General features: G+C 42.0%; 1 protein-coding gene across 3 annotated transcripts in view; it reads left to right on the plus strand.

Annotated features, from left to right (window-relative positions):
• Positions 1-14,731, plus strand: part of NUP58 (nucleoporin 58) — a 34,187-nt gene extending 19,456 nt beyond the window's left edge. For 2 of the 3 annotated variants that reach the window (XM_081004118.1, XM_081004117.1), the window contains exons 14-19: positions 4,246-4,344; positions 6,387-6,482; positions 12,126-12,215; positions 12,358-12,444; positions 12,572-12,652; positions 14,557-14,731. In XM_081004118.1, the coding sequence (XP_080860244.1) occupies positions 4,246-4,344; positions 6,387-6,482; positions 12,126-12,215; positions 12,358-12,444; positions 12,572-12,652; positions 14,557-14,636 (533 nt within the window). In that variant the 3' untranslated portion in view covers positions 14,637-14,731. Of the gene's footprint in view, positions 1-4,245; positions 4,345-6,386; positions 6,483-8,472; positions 10,712-12,125; positions 12,216-12,357; positions 12,445-12,571; positions 12,653-14,556 lie in introns of those variants that run through there. The other variant, XM_081004119.1, reaches the window with a different exon arrangement.
• Positions 14,732-23,305: the final 8,574 nt, after the last annotated feature.

The raw sequence follows: 23,305 nt of genomic DNA on the forward strand, positions 1-23,305 counted from the left end.
TCCCTAGAATTGTGCCGAAGTATGACAACTTTTGAATGCATTCACCAGTTGTTGTTGGTTTTTCTTATGGAGGGAGGTTTGAATCTGATCTTTAACTACCATAGTCCTCTAAAACCTTTTCCCAAAGCTGTTGAAGCAATGCTGCCTAAACACTTTGTAAAATTAAGGGGAAAGCACTTTACCTGAAGCCTGGTAGGAAACCTCTCTCAGAATCCAAAATATCCTTCCTTGGAAGTGAAATCCATTGATTCAGTGGAGCCTGCTTCCATAGAAGTGTGTGATGGATTGCTGCAAGTGGGATGGATCCGAAGGACTGTTTAGTTTCGATTTTCTTTGCACTTCGGTAGCGTAAAGCATAGAACAGAGCTTCTGTGAGTGGGAAGCAGCTTCCCCTTACAGAACAGAAAAGACACCTTTTGTATCCAACCTTTTGCCTTTTCTTCTAGTACAAAGGCAGCAAGGTAGGGGAGCAAGTATTTGAATTTGTGCCATCACTGTAAATTGTATTAGGCCTTGAAAAGAGAAAATTGCAAAAAAAAAAAAAAAAAAGAGAGGAGGCCATTAATTTGGAGGTGCAGCTGATAATGTTCTAGCAGTGTATCCTAATGGTATAGCTGTAGATGACTGTGAATATTGAAAGTGTCAACGGAATTTGGAAGGGCCATATCTCAGTGGGCAGAGCATACGCTTGGCATGCAGAGGTTCTAAGTTCAATAAAGGTTGAGGTTTTTGGGCAGCAGGGTTAGTAAAGCCTCAGACACTGGAGACTAGCTGCCAGCCACAGCCATTTGGAGCATTGGTTCATAAGCGGCGGCTGTGTGGTTTTCCATCAAAAGTAGCCAACAGGTCGCAAAAGGTATTGCTCATTCTGTGAACTAACTGGCTGTCTTTGTTTTGTGTTAAAGAATATTCTGTAACTTAAATGTTAGTGAGGTCTGGTATTTGTGAAGATTCTTGTATTTATGACATAGGGGAGTTTCCCTAGAATAGAAAAGTAAACTTCCCTGAAGTATGGCAGCAGAGGCCATAGGGTTGGGTTTTTGGGGTTGTTTGTTTTTTACAATCACGCTCCTTTCAGAAGTCAAACATTCAGTGTTAATGAGTTTTGCCAGCTGTAGGATATTTTCTTAACTGGAAACAAATGCCTGTGAAATGGTTGACTAGCTGGGAATAATGGTGACTGCTCCACTGTAGCAGAGTGCCTCACGTTCTGCTCAGCACAGGTTGTATTAAAGCTGTTTAGCCTAGGTAAAGTAGGAATTAAAATAATTAATTTATTGTCTCCTTGGATAGCTGTGTCATCAAGACGTTTTCAGGTAAAAATAGTTTAGTGTAGTTACTGCCTTAAGTGTGTGTTGCTACTGACTAAGCAATCAAGATTTGATTGGCTTACCTAAAAAGCACTTTGCCTTGCTGTGTTCCAACACCTTCTAGCACCTAAAGTTTTAGGGATACCCTAACATGTTACTGTCCAGATGCTGTTGGACTCATCTATCTCCCATCAGTCCCAACAGGCCTGGTCAATGATGACGGGACTTGTAGTCCAGCAACATCTGGAGAGCACAGCATTGGCTACCCTGGTTTGTTATGTCATTTGACTCTGCAAAGGGTGCAATCGCTGGAAATATTCGCGGGAATGAATGCCTCTCCAAATCATAACACTTCATAGGACCCTGTGCTTGAGCTAGTTGTGTAGTTAAAATCCAATGCCTTGCCACAAATTGGAGCTAAGCTAGGGTTAATTCACTTTATTTTGAAATAGGCTTAGGGCAATTTTGGTTGTACCTTTATTGTCAGTACGAAGAGACTTGAGCAATGATATCTTGCAAACCTGGTAGGGAGCGTTGCTGATGTTTACCGTAAACGGGCTCTTAGTATTGAGCTCTATTTATTTAAACTAAAATTGCTCCTTAGGAGAAAAATATATAATTTTTAAAAAATATAATGCAGGTAATTATAGTTTAAACTATTTCATAACATGTGATCCAAAGGTGACAATGTTTACTTACGTGTTTTGGCATGGACTATCTCTAGTGTTACCTAAGTTATGTACGCCTAACTTTTAAATGAGAAGTTATTTGGTTTTCTGGCAGAGTCGCATTAATTCGAGATTGCCATTAAGTTGAAAGTTTGTCAGCTTTAACTACGAAATCCTGTCTCTCCCCCCCCCCCGTCCCCCCCGTAACTTGAATATAGGTCTGTTTTGAACTATTTTAAAAATCTAGAGTATGCTTTTTATGCAAGCTTGGCTTGGGGGACTTTGGTGTCATCAAACTGTTTAAAGGTCTTCCACCAATGGTGCCTCCTAGGATGGAAAACTGAGACACTTCCTTTAAAAGAGAACACTGGGCACTTTTTTTGTTAGAAGCCTAACTTACTTTGGATTGGAATTTTTTTAAGGAGCTGCTAGGTAGAGAGTATATCAATTTGTTTACATCTAGTTTCTATCTGTCAATGCAATGCTTGTTCTATGAAAAGAATAAAACGTTAGATCCTGGCTAAATTAGTTGAACATGGTTCTCACTGAAATTGGGGGGATAAATTAGTCAAGACTTTCCTTACTTCCTACTCCTTTCAGTAGAAATTATGTTCAACTGGCTTGGTCTGGATCTGACCCAAAATCTTTAGTTAGTGTATAGTGCATACTTGGAATACAGAAAGAACCTCAACTTGCCAAATAAGTGCTAAGTACTAATTGCAAGTTCACAACTCTAGTTGCCCTTTACAGCATAATTCTACCTTGAATATAACAACCTCATTTTTGCATTGGATCACCTAAGGTCTGGAGATGTTCCTTTCAAAAGATGCAATGCAGAACAGTGCCTTTTGCTTGATATTTGGCTATCTGTTTAATTAGCAGTTGCGAGAACTTGAATCTCAAGTGTCTGTATATTTACAAGGCCAGAAGGGGACCATGAACACTGTCTGATTTGTACAATACAGCCTAAAAATTGTCACCAACTATTTTCTTTTCTTTTCAAATGGCAGTCATGGTAGATGAATGTACTGTAATGCAATAACCAGGCAGAAGAACTTGACAAATTTTAATTGGGAAGATCAATATCCAAAAAGGAAAATTGAGAACCCCTAGAATCCTGAGTAGCTTTTGATAATTAAAAAAAACTTGCTGGTAATCATATTGCAAGTTGTCCTTTACTAGCATGCATTGGAGTCATTGCATTGGAGTCATTGCATTGCATTGGAGTCATTGCATTGCATTGGAGTCAATATACACACAGGCACAGTATTTGAACTTGTCAAATCCTTCAAGTTTAACTAATGCACTGTTTGCTGTGCTTAAGGGTAGGAATGCTGACTGTACTGTGAAAAGTGTTAAGTAGCTTTTTATAAGTTACAAAATTAACCTCAAGATATTTTGTTATAACTTATTTATAATGAGGGGCTAGTACATAGTTCCCTCCCCACCCCACCCCACACAGGACAATGGGTTAAAAATATCCATTTAATCTTGGCATATAAGCATGGATTTTGGCAGTGTGCATATGTAGGGAAACCACTGTCTCTAATCTTCTAAATGATGTTAGAAATTTCTGAATCTGAAATCTTGAATGTATTGGTTAAGGTACACATCTGTGCCTTTTCTGTAAATGTTTATTTAAGCAGGCAAAATGGTTGTAAATGTAGCAAAGTTCTAACAACTCAGTAACTTATCATTTTTTTGTGTGAACCAGTTTTAATTGTCATGTTTTGACTTGCTCTAAAATGATCAATAAATTTAATAAAACAAAGTCATTGTCTTGTGTTTTATCAACTTGTTTCACTTTGTTTTTGGTGGGTTGGTTTTTTTTTAAAAGAACTTGGATAAAATACTCAAATGAGTATTTAATATCAGACATTTATAACGTGGTAATTTTAACCATGTTCCTATGAAACTTGATTTTTAAAGAATCACTTCTAGCTGCTTGTAGGATATTCAGATATAATTCCAGCAAGGAGCAGAAATTCTAACTTACATGCTGAGTTGTCATAATATCATGGTTTCATGCTGTGGCGTAATATGCTAGGCTTACCAGTAGTTTGATCTTGTATTGCATTTCGTATCTTAAGAAATTACTGATTCGGATGCTAAGATAGTTTGGGGAGGAATTATTATGAAAGTCTGGGTGCTTCAGAAAGCGTTTGTTAAGCTGTGATTATTTACTCTCTTTAATGGAAGGGTTTACATCATGGATCTCTGTTGCGAAAGAGTAAGGCAAGTTTTGTTTTCATTTTTTTTTACACCAGGGCCACAGCCGTCTCTGGGAGTTAGTTTTGGAACGCCATTCGGTTCAGGTATTGGCACTGGCTTGCAATCAAGTGGCTTAGGGTCTTCAAGCCTTGGAGGTACACTTTAACTTTTTCTAATGTTTCACTGAATTACTACTATACAGCACTTCCTGAATTGGACTAGGCAGCACGCGTCACCCGTAGAACTAAATTCTTAAATGTCTTATGCTAAATAAGCAAGATCAAGCCCCGTAATCCACATGAATTGATACAAAAGCACCACCAGCCTCTGGTTCTGTACTCTCAACTTCCCCTTTTGGGTTAGAAAGTCTATTGCAATTGTAAGCACCCATTGAGAGAGTGGGACAAATCTACCTTTCTAGTCCTTATTTCCCTATTCTCAGCCAAGATGATTCATTTGCATTGCCATCTCCATCATGCACCCTTCCACCTAATCTGCCCTGATCTCTATGCTCATTTGGGCATCTGTTTGATAGTGTGAGATCACCAAGACTTTATCCTTCTTAGAATACATCAAGGCATCTCATCTAAACCACTTCTATTTAAACAGACATTTTGTGGGATAGAAATGATTGGTTGCCTAAATGTATATTTAGGCTTCTGTTCTTTTGTGTTTGCACATAGATATGCTTCTATTATTTGACATGTGCCTTGATCGTAGGGAATAGGATGCATTTGGAACCTAAATTAGTGCACGGTTCACAAAAATATAATTTCACTGTTGTCGGTACCAGCTTTTTGGCCTATTCTGTTTATATGTTTTAGGATCTATTCTGGGAATTGGCTGGTACAACACACACTTCATCCCCTGTTGCTGATACGCACAGAGAGGTGTTCCATTTTCCTTTATGCCTGAGCAACCATGAGGTTGATAGATCTCTGCGGATACTGTAGAATAGCCACAGCAAAACTCCATGTCAAGCATGTGTTGCTAAACTGGTGCATTGGCAAATTTCCCTTGAAGAAATGACCCCTTTGCCATCTCCTGGTCTTTAAAGTCTGCGCATATTCTGTCCGTGTAAATACAAGTTATTGTGTGAGTGTGTACAGGAAATCCATGGAGAAAAGGAGAATAAACCTAAAGCTGTCAGAAACGCAACAAGAAGCGCTGGTGAAGATACCCCACCATATAAAGTAGCTGAGATTAGCTGCAATAATAGAATAGCAAACCGAGAGGTGCAAAAAGCATTGTTAAAGGATATCAAATCTTTTTAAACTTGCATGAGCTGCAGCGTACTACTTTGCCATTTGTGTTAGGTTTCGGTCATGATTTTCCCTTCACCACCTGTTTCCAGAAATGGAGGCGTAAGCGCAGCTGTCTGTAGTTTCTGAGTATACATATTCCTGTTGCTCAGTAAACTACCAGCCCTATGTGGTGGGAGCAAGTGGAGTGTGAAACCGGCCTTCCTGAAGAGTCTTGCCAGGTTATTGCTATTTCCAGCAATGGGAGATGCTCCACCCATTTATTGCCCTAAGTGGAAGTGTGGGAGTTGAGATGCAAGACTTCCTTTCCAGCCATGTTTGGGGAAGAAGGTGGGCGTTTTATTGCCTCCTTAGTAAGAAGGCTGATGTAATCTTATGCATGCTTGCTTGAAAGCAAGTCTGCTGATATCATAGCAGTATTCTGTTTTCTTTCAAGTAAATTCTGTAATTGGGGGTAGAACCCTTGTCTCCCAAAGCAGAAAGTTGCCTCTCTACCACAATAATTGGAGGGAATCTTACTTGTTATTTACTCAACCTTGGGTTTGACAAGAATGCCAAACTACCTTCTGTGTCTGCCACCAAATGTCTAGTCCAACCCACTGCCTTCTGAAAACACATCCAGGTTTGACAAAGTTAGTCCTTTAACTTAATCAGTTGAACCTACTATGCATCTCGTTTCCCTAACTTCCCTAATCTATTAAGAGCAATTGAAGAATGTGTGTCTGCCTGCAGACTTTTCTATTTAATCAGACTTAATAATGAAGTCTTGTGCAGATAAACCCCTTTTTTAACCTTCCCATGGCAGTTCAATAACAATAGCTCCAATGCTGCAGAGTATATGTTGAAGGGACATTGCGGAAGGCCAATTCTTGAAAGCAACCTAGCCCTGTGTGTATCTTAACGTGTGTTCCCTGTCTTCACTATTGTTCCACTAGGGTTTGGAAGTAGCTCTGCTTTTGGAAGCAGTGGCACGGGTGCACCATCTTTTGGATTTGGAGCTACAAATAAGCCTTCAGGAAGCCTTAGTGCAGGTTTGTTGTGTTCTGAGTGTTAAGGTATTATAAGTTATCAATACCTAACGCATGGCATCCACCTTAGTCATTGCATTCAAATCTTCTGTTTGTGGAAATTATAGTGTTCAGAATGGTATTAGAAGCGCCCATCTGTGGAAAGATAATTTAGTAGATTAGAAAAGTGCTTTTCATTTCCTTCTCGCAAGCTCAGTAGTGCGAATCCATAGGCCCTTCCAAGGGAATTTTGGGCTTGCTTTTCTCAAACACTGTCTCCCTCAATGCTGCATAGCAAATCTTTCAAAAATGAGGAAAATTTGAACGGCATTGTAGGGTATGATACGATAAATTTGCTACTTAAAAGGAAGAAGTCATTTCAGCAGCTTTATAGAGACATGCTAGCTATAGATGCAGCCATCTATTGGTTGGAATGCAATTCGCATACTAGCTTGTTTCAAAAGCGCCAATTGCTGCCAGCTCATTTATTGCTAACTAATCTAAACTAGTTATTTCTCCAAACCACTTGCACACCTCTCAGTGAAGCGTTGGCTTATGACAATTGTTTTATGCCTCTTAATTGTAGTTAGGCAGTAACTTTGTAAGTTTACTTTTGAGAAAAGCAAATCCTTATCTCTTCTGGGTGCGTGTGACTAGCTGTATGATGGTACATATTCTAGCTTTTGTCCATTAAAAGGACTTGAAGTATCTGCTGCACTTTTGGAGTTAAAAGTAAGAGTTGTACCTAATACGTTTCCCAAACTGGGTACCCCTTAGGGTGGGTAAGGTCAGGTTTTTGGATTATGTAGTCTTTACGTACAAACCACTTAAATACAAAAGTAGCCCTATTGGAATATGCTTAAGAACTTAACTGCACCTGCAGAATCCACTACCCTCACTATAGACTCTTCCTTCCTGCCGCACTGAATGGCTATCACCATCAACTCATGGTTGCAATATTAACTGTATTTCCAGCTTAATTATTAAATTCCTTGGATGGGTTTAATGTTAGGGTGGAATAGAAAACGCTTAACAAGTATTGACAATATGTGCAAGGAACTTTTTCTCATCAGGTAGCTTCATAGACTTGCTCCTCACTTCATGTTATTGATTTATTTACTGTTAGAATATTTCTAATTTGTCCTTCATTTAAAAGGCTTCCAGGGTGGTGTACAGAAGGGTGAATAAAATTAATTTTCACAACATACAAATAGAATTTCAAGCCAACCAATAAATGTAACGAAGTAAAACAAAGCTAAAAACAGAATACCACACAATTCCAAAAACCATTTAAAATGCCCTAGGCAAATGGGAAAGGCTTCGCTGAAAATCAGGTAATATCAGTGCCAAATGTTCCAGAGTGGCACTCTGACAACCTCCTTTGTGAAAGTATAACATACCTCTGCTAAAGATGGTACTATCCAGATTTAGTGTTTCTCTTAAGTATCTTAGTTTTTCAGGACATGCCAGGTCCTGTTTTCTGGACTCATAGGAAAGGAAGAGAGCTTCTCTTCATGGTAGAAGGTTTCTAATGTGCTGCTTCATTTAACACCTGGTTCTCTTTAGAAGCAGCACATAAGGCCTAAGGTTTATTAGTCCCAGTTACTGGGATAAGAAGGGCTTCTGTTTTTCGTTTTTCTAAATTGAGCTGTTGCCATTCCTTTTCTGTTGTCTGGTCAGATATACTTGTATATGCAGGTGATCCCAGTGTCTGGCTCAGGGGCACAATATGTAATTGGCTCTGCCCCCTGAGCTGCCAGTTTCCATTTGGCATGACCACCCCACCTGGCTCCAGCTGGTGTACCTGTCAGTTCTAGTGAAGAAAAGAAAAAAGTAGATCCCATAAGCCCTGGCGTCTGTCCATGCCTGGTTTAAAGAACCAGAACTTGCTTATGACCTGCCTGAAATTTATTCCACAGCTTCAGTACAGTAGATTGTCCCTAGCTGCCTTGGCTAGGAGACTGATGTGATCACAGCGTCTCTCACGTTCAAATATTTTCCCCTCCTCTACAAGGCTTTGGCAGTTCGAGCACATCTGGGTTTAACTTCAGCAATCCTGGCATCACGGCATCTGCTGGCCTGACTTTTGGGGTGTCCAACCCAGCCTCTGCAAGTTTTGGCACAGGAGGACAACTTCTCCAGCTGAAGAAACCCCCAGCTGGGAACAAGAGGGGGAAAAGATAAATGTGAAAAGGGGGGTGGGAGGGCTGGGGTCAGAGAAAAGGGACAACTCATTGGCATAAGTCATCCTGTGGGGAAATCTATTTTTTTAAGCTGATATATAGTAGGTGCTCTGTGTCCTTGGAGATTTATAACATTTTGCTACTTCTTCCCATTCTGGATTATAAAACGTAATTGTAACAAACAGCTATTTTTGGGGTGACTCAGAACTCGTGTAAGAATCCTTTTTTTGTGGGGGGGGGATCATAGTTTTTAGATATGCACTTCATTATTAAGAAACTGTGTAAAACCATCTATTTAACCTAAGATTAGTAACAGGATATTTTTGTTAATATGCTTTAAACCATATAGAGAGATGCATATTTGGTTTCCTTGTACAGGTAAAGTATATTCTAGTACAAATGCTTGAGTCCATGTCTTCTGTTTCTTGATATGGCCTTTTAAAAAACATCAGGGTGGTTTTGTGAATATGTGTGTAAATATATACAGTATAAACGCACACTCAGATATGTATATGGGTACATACCATGCATTTCAGACCTTGTCTTGTAAGACAGAACGTTTTCAAGTTTGTGTTTTGGGTTCTTTCTCCCCTCCCATGTTGTGGCAGCATATTGGAAAACCAGCTGTAACTAATGCATGTGAGACATTGTGGGCTGTTTTGTCTGTTTTCCATTTCTGTTTTGTTTCCATTCAGTGCTTTAAATGAACTGGATGTTCAATGTAAACGTTCTCAGACTGGTTTGGTTCTCAGCTGTGGCGGTGTGTCTTTGCTGTACATTTGCTCAACTGCAGCCACGCGAACTACAGGGCTTCAGGTAGATTTTTGGAGAGCTGATGACTGATTAGTGCATTCTGAAACAGCATTCACAAACAGCTCACACAAGCGGTGTGGTCTCGCGAGAAGAATACATGGGAGTGATACCACAGATGCTTCCCAAAGGATGCTTTGAGGATGCAGAAATGTCTGCCCATAAAAATCAGTGTGCTGCTCTCCCATGTTGGGCTGTTCACATGAGCAGGTCATGTGCACGAGTGGTTTGCATAAGATGGGGCTGTTTTGGAACAGACGGGTCCACTTAAAGTTAGGGCTCACTTCCATCCTAGAGCAGACAGACTCTGCTTCTCTCATCATTCTGCATGAATTGATGCTTACAGGTAGCAGGCATGGTAAGAGGCTACGAAGGGTCAATCACAGCAGGACACTTGAGAGTAAACTTCAATATTTGACACAATTACAATAGTGTTAGCCTTGCATTAGTTGAGCTGCATCTCCAGCTCAGTGAATGTTTTAAAACAGAAACAACAGGAACATTTATTGCCTTAAATGAGGGACTACAGTCATAGTCCTTGAACTGTGTTGCCAGCACAGACCCCATTCACTTCACTGGGGCTTGTGCTAGGCCATCTCTTTTGAGGGCCGGGCTGTAAATTAGCCCATCAGATCATTGCTCTGTGTGTGTGCGTGTGCGTGTGTTTGTGTACAGAATTTTTGTGAGGTCTAGCCTTTTTACACAAAGAATATTTTGTATATAACTCCAAGCAGATATTCGTAGTTCTCATCTAGGCACCTTTAAAAACAAAAAAATTAAGTCGTGCACGTATGTATTCTCTGGTTTTGAAGTTGGTTGCTTTCAGGCATTACTATTTTTGTAAGTTCTGCCAGCGTTTTTTGTCTTCATGCAACAGCAAGTCATCTGGCAAATGTGTGAGTCCTGAGTGTGATGCATTCAGAAGTAAGGGGAATAGCTTACTTAACACAAGTCTTTTCACCTTTATATATGAAGTATGGGCCGTTTTTCTTTTTCTTTTGGAAAGAGGAAGAAATTAAACTTGACAGAATTAAGGAAAACTTAAAAACAAATTTCAGGCCACAGTTCTGTTTTGAATTTGTATTTGGGCTCCAGCAAAAAAGATGTGCAAACTTGGATGTATGTTAACTCCTTTTTACAATATTAAAATGTTAAAATTTCTTTGTATATAATTTGTGAACCTATTTTTTTAACTGTGTTGTCTTTGTCCATATGTGCATCTTTTCTGTTCTACAAATAATAAAACGGATTGAAGTGTGATGTGTCAATAATACTTGCATTTATTTCTGCATGGTGTTTTCATTCCTCTTGGGCTGTGATCCCCCACACATGATATTGTGCTCAGTGGACTATCGGTGGTGCTGTTTCAAACAATATGTTTTCTGTTACATAAGAACAACCCTGAGCGTTTCCCAATATGCATTTGTATGGCCAGTGTAACATATGATCCAATCCAATCCCTGGATTTAACCAGCAGCAATTCCTTTCAGTTCAATTATTTTCTATACCACCCTTCTGAGGACCATAGAGCAGTTCACAGTATTAAAGGTTCACAGTATTAAAAACACAAAATACATAACAGTAACAAAAACAATACACGCATCCCCAACAGTTTAAAAGGCCATAGATTGTTTAATTCACCAAAGGCCTGGTTATAGAGAAACATTTTTGCCTGGCACCTAAAGGCATATAATGAAGACGCCGGCCGAACCTCCCTGGGGAGAGCATTCCACAAATGGGGAGCCACTGCAGAAAAGTCCCCGTTCTTGTGTTGCTGCCCTCCCAACCTCTCATGGGGGAGTCACATGAAGAAGGACCTCAGGTGATAAACACAGAGTCTGGGTCTGTTCATATGAGGAGAGGCAGTCCTTGAGGTATTGTGGTCCTGAGCCTTTAAAAGGCTTTATAAGCCTCAATCACAATGGACAGAAAAATGAACCGTCGTCGTACTTGGAGTTGCTGGTGTCCTTTGTCCATTATATTCACGTCCACAGTTGTGTTGCTGAAAAACACTGGAACTGAGTGTGGCGAAAACACCCTGAGTCCTCCCTACACTTAGGAACATTTTACTGATTTGGCACTTGGGTTGGATAGATCCCAATTCAGCATTTAAATATTTTAAAATTTTGACTGACTCAGTACAATTCTATGCTTCATGTTACTTTTTTTAAAAAAAAAATACAGTATAGGGTTGGTATCAGGGATCTGTTAGTTTCTAAGGCATCTCACATCATATCTTACAACCTTTATTTTTTGTCTTCAGCTCAAAACCTGGATAGATGAATTAAAATACTGAATGATCCGTATCATTTGTTGTTTCAGCCACTGGCCATTACAAAAGATCATGAAAAAGTTACACTTGATATTGGACGTTTGGTAACTTTAATACCTTGGGTGATAGCTAATTCCCCCCTGAAATGGTTTACAACATATGATAAGGAAATGCGATGTCTATGTACTATTTCTATGTAGTTTGTGCAGGAATTCCATGTGGATTGTGTGCTTCAATGGGATACACACTGAACATATTCTCAACAAAGAATACATTAGCCCTTTACCCAGGACTCTTTGTTTTTTTTTGCTGAGACACAGCCAACCCCCAAAAACTTTTATAATTTGTATGTAGATAAGTAAATCAAATGTTTGACTCTTTGTTTCTGTGGTGCTTACGTAGGAATGCCTAGTGGATCAGGTCCAGCTCCTAGTGTATCACCTGTTGCAATGGGAAATATACCAAAGATATTTACAACGGATTATGCATCAGGTAAATTTTGCAACCTTAACATTGCCGCAGGGATCTTTGCTTTTGCTGCAACACCAAGCAACTCTGCATTGGAATTGTTTCAATTTGGTATCAGGATAAGAAAAACAGGTGTTTGACTTTTATTTCTATGGTGCTTATGCAGGGGTTTCGAGTTCACCAGGTCTGACTCCTGCTGCATCGTGCACTTCAGTAGGATGTTCACCGAACCCATTCACAATGAATACACTAGGTAAATTTGTTAGTCTGTGAGGTGCTGCAACGCTTTGGGTTTTTTTGCTGTAGCACAAACACCCCCGCCCATAGAAATTGTTTACAATCAGATGTTTGTGTTCTATTTCTGTGTGGCACTTATGCAGGAATTCCAGGCCCAGCACCCAGTGGATCATGTACTTCAATAGGATCTGCACCAAACATACTCTTAATGAAGACTGTGCCAGGTTAGATAATTTATATGACATTTATGCTCTGGTTCTTACTATGATTTTCAGCTCCGAGGTAACTCTGAATGGGTTTCCACTGTACAAAGTGTTTTACCGGTCTCGTGTGACTTTCCCCAGAGATAAGGAGATAGATGTCAGATTACAAAATATTAGCTTGCTGAAATCTGCTTGGCAAGCTGTGTAGATAACGGGGGTTTAGGCCTGCACTCATATCAGCCCCAGCAACTATGGCCAGTGGCGAGCAATGAGGGGAGTTGTAATTCAGCAACAACTGGAGGGCTAAATGCTCCCTGCACCTGAGATAACTTTTCTCTAGGTCTTTCCTAACTAAAGACAACTCTTACCCTACCTGAAGACATGCATTGTCCCAGCAAGAGTGGACCATAATCCACTGGTACAGAATACACTTTGTTTTCCCTCCCACCCAAAAGAGAAAAGTTTGGGCTCAATCCTTGCAACTCCAGCTAAAAGATTTGAGGTGGGATTATACCCCCCAAACTTGCTGTCTGAGTCTTTGGTCAGGGAGGAAAGCACTGGATTATATGGAATCATACATTTTTTAGAGTGGAAAGGAACTCTGGGGTCCCCCCCCCAAAAAAAGCTCTGATCATTATATCCACCTTGCAACCTCAGCAGATGGCTGCCCTTCTTTAACTATCTAATGAAGGAGAACTCACCATCTTCTGAGGCAGTCCGTCAAACAGCTCTTATACATACCGTATTTTTTGCACCATAACACTCAACTTTTTTCCTCCTAGAAAGTAAGGGGAAATGTCTGTGCGTGTTATGGAGGAAATGCCTACGGGTGGCATGCCTACAGATTTTCCTCCTCTAAAAACTATGTGCGTGTTATGGTCGGGTGCGTGTTATAGAGCGAAAAATACAGTACCTTAATCCTGCCACACATTATCATTACCACTAGGTGGCACTAAGTGCCTAGTAGTCCAGCCCCCCCCCCCCCCCAATATCAGTGGAAAGACTTTGGACCTCCTTGCTTTTCTGAACTGATACTACTACTACCAAAGATTTTCTACCCACCATGCAGAACTCCACACTCGGCTCCAATTCAGCAGGCACCTTCTGCTTTTAAGTGAAAATAAATACATTGGGAGCTCCAGCCACTGAATTCCCATACAATATAGGAAGCTGCCTCAATACTGAGTCAGACCATCTATCTCAATATCGTCTGCACTGACACCTGTTCTGCCCTATATATATGTAAAGCAGTATTTAAACAGTCATGACTTCCCCAAAAGAATCCTGGGACGTGTAGTTTGTTAAGGCCGCTGAGAGTTGTTAACAGACCCTTATTCCAAGACTAGTTTAACAATCAATCCCTCTCTACAGAGAACTCTGGGAATTGTAGCTCCGTGAGGAGAATGTGGGTCTTCCTAACAACTCTCAAAGAAGAGTTGCTATTGTTTTGTTTTCTATTTATTTGTGCTTTTATCTGTCTTGTGAATCACCTTGAGAACTTTGGATGAAAGGTGGTATATAAATTTAATAAATAATGACAAATAATGTGTTCCGGCCTCTCTGGCCCTCAGGACACTCCCCAGGCCACGCCATTCACTGGTCCTGCTTCACCCCCTCCTTGAGTGTTTTTGCTTGGCTGAAATGTGTTATTGACATCTGATAATGCCTCTTTATTGCCCTAACGGAGGGTACAGAGGAGTGGTGTGTGTGTGTGTGTGTGTGTGTGTAGAAGCTGGCCTGCTGTAAAAAAAGAAAAGGAAAAAAAGAGTGAGATTTACATGAATTGCTCCTCCCACTTTTGTCTCTAGCCACACCCACCACTGGCATGTGATTCCTGGATGTTTGCTTTTGGAAGGGAAGGTGGCCTAATGCATGAAAATTATTCCCGATCTCCTGGCCTAAATTGTTTTTTCTCTTTACCTCAGGCATCATTAAGCGGCGTTCACCAGTAGCACTTAGCACCATCCTAGAAAATGGGGAGGTTACAGCAACGAAATTAAACTAAGGTGCATAGAATTAATCTCCTGGACAAGAAATGGCCATTCTCTCTCTCCCCCCCCCCCCCCATGCCTTGATCCTAATACAGCACTGATACCAAGACCAGACTTTGTACCTGTCGCTTTTTCTCAAGAGTTATTACAAAGGTGACCTAGGCTTCTTGATCTGTGATTACATCCCTAACAAAGCTTAAAATGAAGGTAGGGTTGCCAATAACTTATTGGTACGCTCCTGTGCCTTTAGCAGCAGCTGGTTCTGCAGCAATGGATATCTCTGTGTTATGGGAAGCTTTGCCTGCTAATTCCTGCATCTCAAAAAGCTGTTAAAAGCATAGCTACAGAGGCAGTTTGAAAAGCTGGCAGTCCAGAACAAAGTCACATGTTGAGCATTTATGTGCAGGCTGTATCCTAGGAAAGAAAGGATAGAGTTATTTGCCTTATCCTGAAAACCCAGAGCAACTGGGTTGCTTTGTGGTAGAACTGCAAGCATTCTCAGAATAACATGGTTGCCTGAACCCACTTTCTAACTCAAGGCCCACTGAGGTAGCATAGATTTCCTTGGTGTGTGACTTGACCGTTTCACATGACAAATATTTTTCCATCAATGAGTTTTATTTTTTCCACATTCCAGGCAAGTAGGGCAGGGGGACCTTGGGCCAAATGTGGCCCTCCGAGAATATCTGGCTCTCATGACTCTCCCCAGGTGCCACCCTTCCACAGCTACACCTTCCTCCAGCATTTTTGCCTGACAGGAATGTATTTTTGATTCTTACTTGCCTGGATATAGGCTAGGGAGGGTTGTGTGAGTGTGTGGCCTACTATCCAGAGGTAAAATCTGCATTTGTTGCTCCGCCCACTTTTGCCTTTGGCCTTGTTCGCCACTAGCATGTGACCTCTGGAAGGTTGGACTGAAAAAAGTTTCCCAACTCTGACATACACCCGTAATTCATTATTATAAATGTATGAAGATATGTAATTAATCATGTTCTGCACAATGCATCCATAGTTACAGCTTCTTTTTTACGTTGGTTCCAGTGCAATAATAACCGCATACAACTTTTCCTTAAAATTGTATCGTTCCCTCCTGTAATTGTATTTCATAATCTTGATAAACACATGACAAATCTCCATACTACTGCTGGATGCTGCAGGCTGAGGCATGGAAATTATTTGTGTAACTTGGTGAGCCAGATGGCAACTTGCTTTGCATGACCTGGGAAACTGTGCTGAACCTTTGGGTGGCAGTTCTACCCATTTGGACTGACCACCATGGTTTATTAAATGAACAAAGGGAAACAGTTTCTGCAGCTGAAGAGACAAGTCCACTATTCATCTTTAAAAGTGCCCTGCCTCTTCTGCATTGCTGCTGTAGCAAAACAAGAAGCAACTCCTTCCTTTGGATCTCAGCTTCTTTCTATAATGAAATAGAACCTAGGTCCATGACTTTCCTTTCTGAAACATTTGTGGCTTTTAAACCATGGCTTTATTTTAATAATTGCATTTGACATAAAATATTCGAACAGGCTAAAGGCTGGATTAAAATTCTATGGTGTTGATTTCAAACGTTAAGGCACTCTTGAAATTAATTTTAAATTGCAGCTGGGTTCATGTTAGTTTAACTCATAGCCCCATCCTGCATCTCGTATGTGGAGACACAGATGACCTCATTTCCAAGTGCCCTCAATTTTACACCTTCCACAAGCTCTGTGGCTGCTAAATAAAACAAGACCAAGGTCTTCTCTCCCCTCCACCCCAATTTTCAAATACATCTGCAATGGGGAAAGCAGTATGAACTCTGCCATTGTGTGTTTATATGTATGTGTGTGTCATTCTCCGTGTGTGTGTGTGTATATATATAAACATACACAGAGTACACGCACCATTGCCAAGGTTGTGTGTGCACGCATGTGTATTCATGAAATTAATTAGTATTTTATATGAAAAGTCTCTCCTGCACTCATCCTCTCAACTGTGCTAGGTGTAACTTGTTGTTACCATTAACTAACGAGTTAACACGCTTATAATACCCCAGCATTCTTTCTTAAAAGTAAAGCAGTGAACTAAATGGACCAAACACAGACAAAGAAACCCATTTTTGAAAAAGCAGTTAACTCATAAACATAACCAAACCCCTCAAGCTTATATTTGGTTATAGACATAATACAGTGGTACCTCAGGTTACAGACTCCGCTAACCCAGAAATAGTACCTCGGGTTAAGAACTTTGCTTCAGGATGAGAACAGAAATCATGCGGCGGCAGCAAGAGGCCCCATTAGCTAAAGTGGTACCTCAGGTTAAGAACAGTTTCAGGTTAAGAACGGACCTCCAGAACGAATTAAGTTCTTAACCCAAGGTACCACTGTACCAAGATGGTATTGTTGGGAGGCTGATTCTTTCTCCTCTGACGTATAACATTGATCTGGGCAGGCTGAATGTCAGGGCCCAACAGTTAACTTCCACGGTCCTAGGACCCCAACAGACCAACCAACACTGGCATCTGCCCTGGGACCTCCATGCCAGCTGGTTATAAGCCACCATTTTAAATTTCCGACACTGCCCACCAGGCATCTGGCATCGGGGTACTCCCTGCTCTGCCTCTCCCGGACCTCGCTTGGGTTTGGGTGGAGAAGCAGGGAACTGGAGGGGGCAGGAAGGTCAACCTGCCTGGCCCAGCCTCATCCCCCTGATGCTCGCTTGGTCCACCTCACTCTGCCTGCCTCCTACCACTGCCTGTCCACACGCTGGAGGTGGGGGGAGTCACCAACTTCCAAGCTTCCCTATAGCTGGAGTCACTTTGCACACACACTCTGTCTCCGGTGTGGTGTAGTGGTTAAGAGCGGTGGACTCGTAATCTGGGGAACCGGGTTCGCTTCCCCGCTCCTCCACATGCAGCTGCTGGGTGACTTTGGGCCAGTCACACTTCTCTGAAGTCTCTCAGCCCCACTCACCTCACAGAGTGTTTGTTGTGGGGGAGGAAGGGAAAGGAGAATGTTAGCCGCTTGGAGACTCCTTTGGGTAGTGATGAAGCGGGATATCAAATCCAAACTCTTCTTCTTCTCCATGTGCCCTTCCTGTTAAAGTGGGGTGGTTCCCCGTTTTATGCTATTTCACTTAAGTGGGGTAGGAGGAGCCTGTATATCCCTATGTTATTTATTTCCTTTGTGGCTGAGCGTTCCAGCCTTTGCTATTGGAGGCCACATGATTCAAAAGCAGTTCAGAGTGATGGTTACTGCAGAAATTGTTAGAGAAAGGCTGGGTTTTACAAGAGAGAGAAGGAAGGTAGCTACGTTGTCATTTTACACTGCAATCCTGGTAAGCCTATTTACTCAGAAGTAAATCCCGCTATGTTCAATCGGGCTTACTCCCACGTAAGTGCAGCCACACAGTGCAAGCTACAAAATATGTCTATACCCCGGCACACGGAGTGTTATTGTGCGAAATGATTACACAGAGTTATTCCCAAGATTGTTGCCTTCATTTCTTAGCCCTCCCAAGGAATAGCAAAGGAAAGGAGTCAAGAAAGAAAACGCATTTTTATTGAGATGTAAATTACGTTTTAGCTCTGTGTATTATTCAAATCTGTTGCTGAGGAAGAAAGGAATATTTACCCGTCTTGGGTTGCTGCTGACTAAGGAAACAGGGGCAGGGGGAGGGAAATCACTCAAACATAAATATTTTATAGAGACACTCTCCAATATTTCTATTGTTAGTGCTGCTCCCATCATCTATTATATACCTTTTGCAATGGACATTCAGGGTGCTTCCAGACGGCCGCTATTCTGGGGTGGGATTCAGTCACATCTTAGCAAATTAAGGCTAAGTTGATGGAGAGGTCTTGCACAACAAACCTCTTCCCCAAATATTGCCCCCCCCCCACAATAATTGCTGGGTAAATCTGCTGGATAGTGTGGGGTAGCATTTGCCTTGACACAGCATCATCTAATCTCCCCACAAACAAGATGTTGTTGTTGTTTAGTAGTGTCCGACTCTTCGTGACCCGGACAATCTCATATAGTAACAAATCAGGATGGATGCTCAACAAGCAGGTTGTCTGGAAGAGACTCCAGGGTGCTCCAAGACATGTATCATATTTATTGTGAGATGAGGATTCCTCATGCATGCGAGGTTTTTGCAGCAAACACAGGATGTTGTTCACATCAAATGCCAGCCCGTATGCTCCCCACCAATGTTGGTTATGACCTGCTTTTGATATCTTACAGTCTGCATATGCTAAATTGAAGCAACGTATGGAAGCCACAATAAGCATTAAAGCATACAAGTGAAAACTAGGAGTCGTTCCCAACATTTCTTGTAGTCAAGGATGAAGACTTTTGTGGCCCTCCAGATGGTTTTGAACTTCAACTCCCATCAGTCCTAGCTAACATGATCAATGGTTATGGATGATGGGAGCTGTAGTCAAGTAATGTTTGAAGCGACACAGGCTACTCATGGCTGTTCTATATCCAGTTATAAACGTAAGCATTTTCTAGCCTTGTGGCTGGAAATCCAAATCAGGGTACACTAGTACACTCTCTCTCTTACAGAAGGGATGGGGAACCTGTGGCCCTCCAGATATTACTGGACTACAACTCCCATCATCCCTGGCCATTGGCCATGCTGGCTGGGATTGATGAGAGTTTTTCTTTTTTATCTACATAGCAGACTAGTGAGAACAACAAAAAAAGCAAATGAAAGGAAAATAAAAAGTATAGTTTGGTGCAGCAAGAGAATAGCCACGTGAACAGAAAATGCTCAGAATTAATAATAATCCTACAAAAGCAAATGCAACTTGATTTGGAGCCAGTCCAAGAAGCCAAATCACAGGAGCATTTTCCTAATCAAGCTATGGAAATAATTTTGCTCATATCTTTATATTTTACAACAGGAGTGAGGAACCTTTGGCTTGCCAGATGCTGCTGAACTACAACTCCCATCAGCCCTACCAAGCATGGCCAATGGCAAGGGCTTTTAAGTTGTAGTTCAGCAACATCTGGTGAGCCAAAGGTTCCCCACTCCTGTTTCATAAAAGCAGAGCATCTGCTTGAAATATATTTTCATGAATCAGAATCTTTTGTTCCATACAAGTCTTTGGCTCTGAAATCCTGATGGTTCACGCCAAGCATCCTGAGGGACTCTATCCGAAGATCCCTTCAGACCACTCAGTTTTGTGGAGCTGAAGTGTTTAAGAACATCTGTCATCACCAATTCTGTTGTGGTATTTGCACAAAATCCAGGAAACTCATTGAACCATTGAGTCAATCAATTCTTATAATACAGACAGAAGGAACATTATTTCAGCTCAACTGAGAGTAATATGTGTCACCCAGAGCCGTAAGATTTGCTGTAGTGGCACAGAAACTGAGAACAAATGTATTGCCACAAATGCTGCAAACTGTCAAAATAAAATGTGCTTCAAAACATAAGGACTGCCTACATGCACCCTGTTCGTTCCCTGCTTGTTTGGGTACAGTTTTATGCTATTCTTGATTTCATCTTCTTGCAACGATGTCCAACTCTTGAAGCAACCTAGATGATTTAAAAAATAGTATTTCATTGCAAGGACATTGCAAGTGTTTTGAACATGTTCAGTAATTGTAGTCTTTTGGAAAGGCACTCTGGACAGGATCAAGGATGTGACTGGTAACATTCATTTAATTCAAGGTTAGAGCTGTACAGATATATATATTTCTGGAGGAGGTTTGCAGACAACTGATAGTATTTTTGCTAACTGTGGAATATCTATTTCAGCTTCTTGGGGATCTTCAACCATTCTATGTTGGATTGGTTTTCTCAGATTTTGACATTAGCTCTGAAGAAAACACTTAAGTATTAAAGAAGACCGAAAGGAAAAACACCAACCAACCCATTTATTGAAAGAATTGCCAGTTGGGTAGATGTGCTAGTGGAAATTGGAGGAAGAGAGAGTGCTTTTGAGACCTGTTTGTTAGGCCTCCCAGAGGCATCTGTTTGGCCACTCTGAGAACAGGATACTGGACTAGATCAGCCATTGGCCTGATCCAGCAGGCTCTTATTACGCTATTTTTTTGCAGCAAGAACAACAAGGAGTCTTTGGGCAGCTTCAAGTGGCATAAGGCTCTTTGCAATACTTCCTGAAAGTTGGAATTTAGTTGTCAATTCCATTGGCCAGGAGCTACCATTGAGGAAGCCCTCCAATAGACTCCCAAGGGTGGGGGTGTTCAAAAGGGCATCTCTAACAGATAGGATGCTTGCCTTATAAGGAGCCAGACCATTGGTCCATTCAGCTCAGAACTTGCCGATACAGAAATCTCCCAAGATTTCAGAAAGAGATAATTCACAGTCCTATCTGGAGATGCTGCGGATTGCACCTTCTACATGCAAAGCAGGTGAGCCACTGCTGAGCTGGTACCAGGTTGTTATAGAAGTGTTCTGTCAGATGCTTGGGAGCTCAAGCTGCTTAGGGTTTTAATGAAGATCACTTGCGTGGCGAGTTCCCGCCCCCCACCAGGATAAATAAAGACACGAGACACCATAGTTTAAGGTTAAATGGGCGAATTAGGCCACAACTTTATTGAATTCAGGAATGAGAGGCATTGGCTTAGGCATTGGTCCTAACGACTATCCGGCTCCAGCCCATTTGCTGGAGACACGGGGAAAGGTTAACACTATATTGGGGGAGTCTCCTGCCGAGGCACGTCGACTAGGAGCTCCCCCGGGTCACCGCTCGGGGGCGTGCCTTTGGCCCACACCTCCATAGGCTTCGGACAGGGCCACGCCCCCCGGAGTCCTTTAACGGACCACCCTTCGCTCACTGGGGGGAGGTGATGGCGTTCCTCCCCCCCCACATCCTCTTAACCCCTTCTTACCAATGCCTACTGCCAATGCCGAAGAGTTGTGACGAGTTGCTACGAGGTAGGCGAAAAACCAAATGGCTGTAAATTGCCAATTGGGAAAAATTCCTACCATGCCCCATGCGGCGACAAACCGAAGTCCATAGCAAAGTCAGAGACCTACCTAAAGCCTACCTAAAGGGAGGGAGGGTGGGAAAACGTGGGGGCTAGCCGGCGAAAAGAGGGCGAGCCCCCTCCGCGCCGGCCCTAAATAGGGCAGACCCCCTGCTCTCGTGGGGGCTGAAACCAGCCCCCACTCACGTGGGGGGTGGGCGTGAAGCCCGCAACCCCACCTCCTGGGCAGGCCAGAAGTGGCTTTATCACAATCACACACGTCCAGTGTGTTTGTTTAGAAAGAAAAACCATCACAAACTCATTTGCATTTCCAAGCCCTTCAAATTTGGATGGGTAGCATTTAGGACAGGGATGGGGATCCTGTGGCCTCTGGGTGTTACTGGACTGTGTGTCAATCCATCATTTCCACCTACAATGGTGTAGTAAGTAGTAAACATGCAACTCTTGAGATTATTATTTTTCCTGAGCAGCAGTGGTGATTCCTCACCTGCCAGAGCACCAGAGTAACTGATGGACCCTCCTGGCATTGACAAGTGTGAATGAGGTGATAATGAACCTTTCAGGTTTGATTGTGTCAGATTAGCAAAGAGGAAGTGAGAGATGGGGGTGGGGGCAGAACTGAGCAGAGACTTCTTTTCTTAGATGGGATTCCTTCTAAATGCTAGCAGTTTAAATGGTAACACTTTTTAAGGAGACTGTTTGCATTTCTAATTGAAAGCTGAAGTTTGCAGCTGGCTGAACATCCTAGGTAGATCGAAGCAAGCACCACTGAATTCAGCAGAGCTATTCCCAAGAAAACATGCATAAGAGTGCCGCCCTTCTAAACTTAATGAACTGGGTTTTATCTACCCATTGCTGCTATTTTGTGTGTGTGTGCGTGCGCACAAAATAATGGACTGACACAGCTGCCTTGTATATTTGGACCCTCCAGTTGGCAGGAGATGATGACATGTGACTATGTTGGGGCTGTCATAATAATGAGGACCTGCATTTCAAAATTTACCACTGCCCAGTCAGCATGGTCAATGATAAGAGTGGTAGTCCAATGACATTCAGAGGGCCAGGTTTCCCATCCCACGTTTAGAATGACCCAATGCAAAGGGTGGCAGAGCTCTTGGACCTTTTCACAGCTGTGTAAAATATAAACATGGTTAGACGCAGGAGTAGGCAGAAAGCAGGTTCCCTGCTAGTCAACCTTCCTAGGGTCTCGTGGCTGTAGTAGGTAGGGTCGGAGGCAAAAGTGTGTGCAGCAACCAACACATATTTTACCTCTGTACAGTAGGCAAGTTTCTGCAAACATTCACACACCCCTCAGCGCCCCGACAAGCAAGAGGCATTACCAGAGTTTAAGCAACACGTTCCAGTCTGGCAAAACTTTCAGGGTGCATAGGGCCAGTGAGAGGGTGTGGGCTGAGGAGATTTCCACAGTCCAGACAGAGACTCTCAGATCTGACACTCTCCACAACTAAATAACAGAAAAACAAAAGGCCTGATTTTTTCATTCTATAGAATTCTAGGAAGAATCAGATAAAACCTCCCTCTCTCTCTGTTCAAGTATTTCTACGAGTGATGGTGCACAAGCCTTCAGTTTGTTACAGAATTCTTAGTGCCCCCCCCCCCACAGAAAACAATTATTTCAGGGTTTTCCCTCTAGTTTCTTCCCACATCATGAGTCTTCTGTGTCCTCCAATCCCTGGAGCTCCCTACATCAATGAACCGAGACTCTACGTTGA

Source organism: Podarcis pityusensis (genome assembly GCF_964106645.2).
Source record: "Podarcis pityusensis genome assembly, chromosome: 4".
Lineage (NCBI taxonomy): Eukaryota > Metazoa > Chordata > Lepidosauria > Squamata > Lacertidae > Podarcis > Podarcis pityusensis.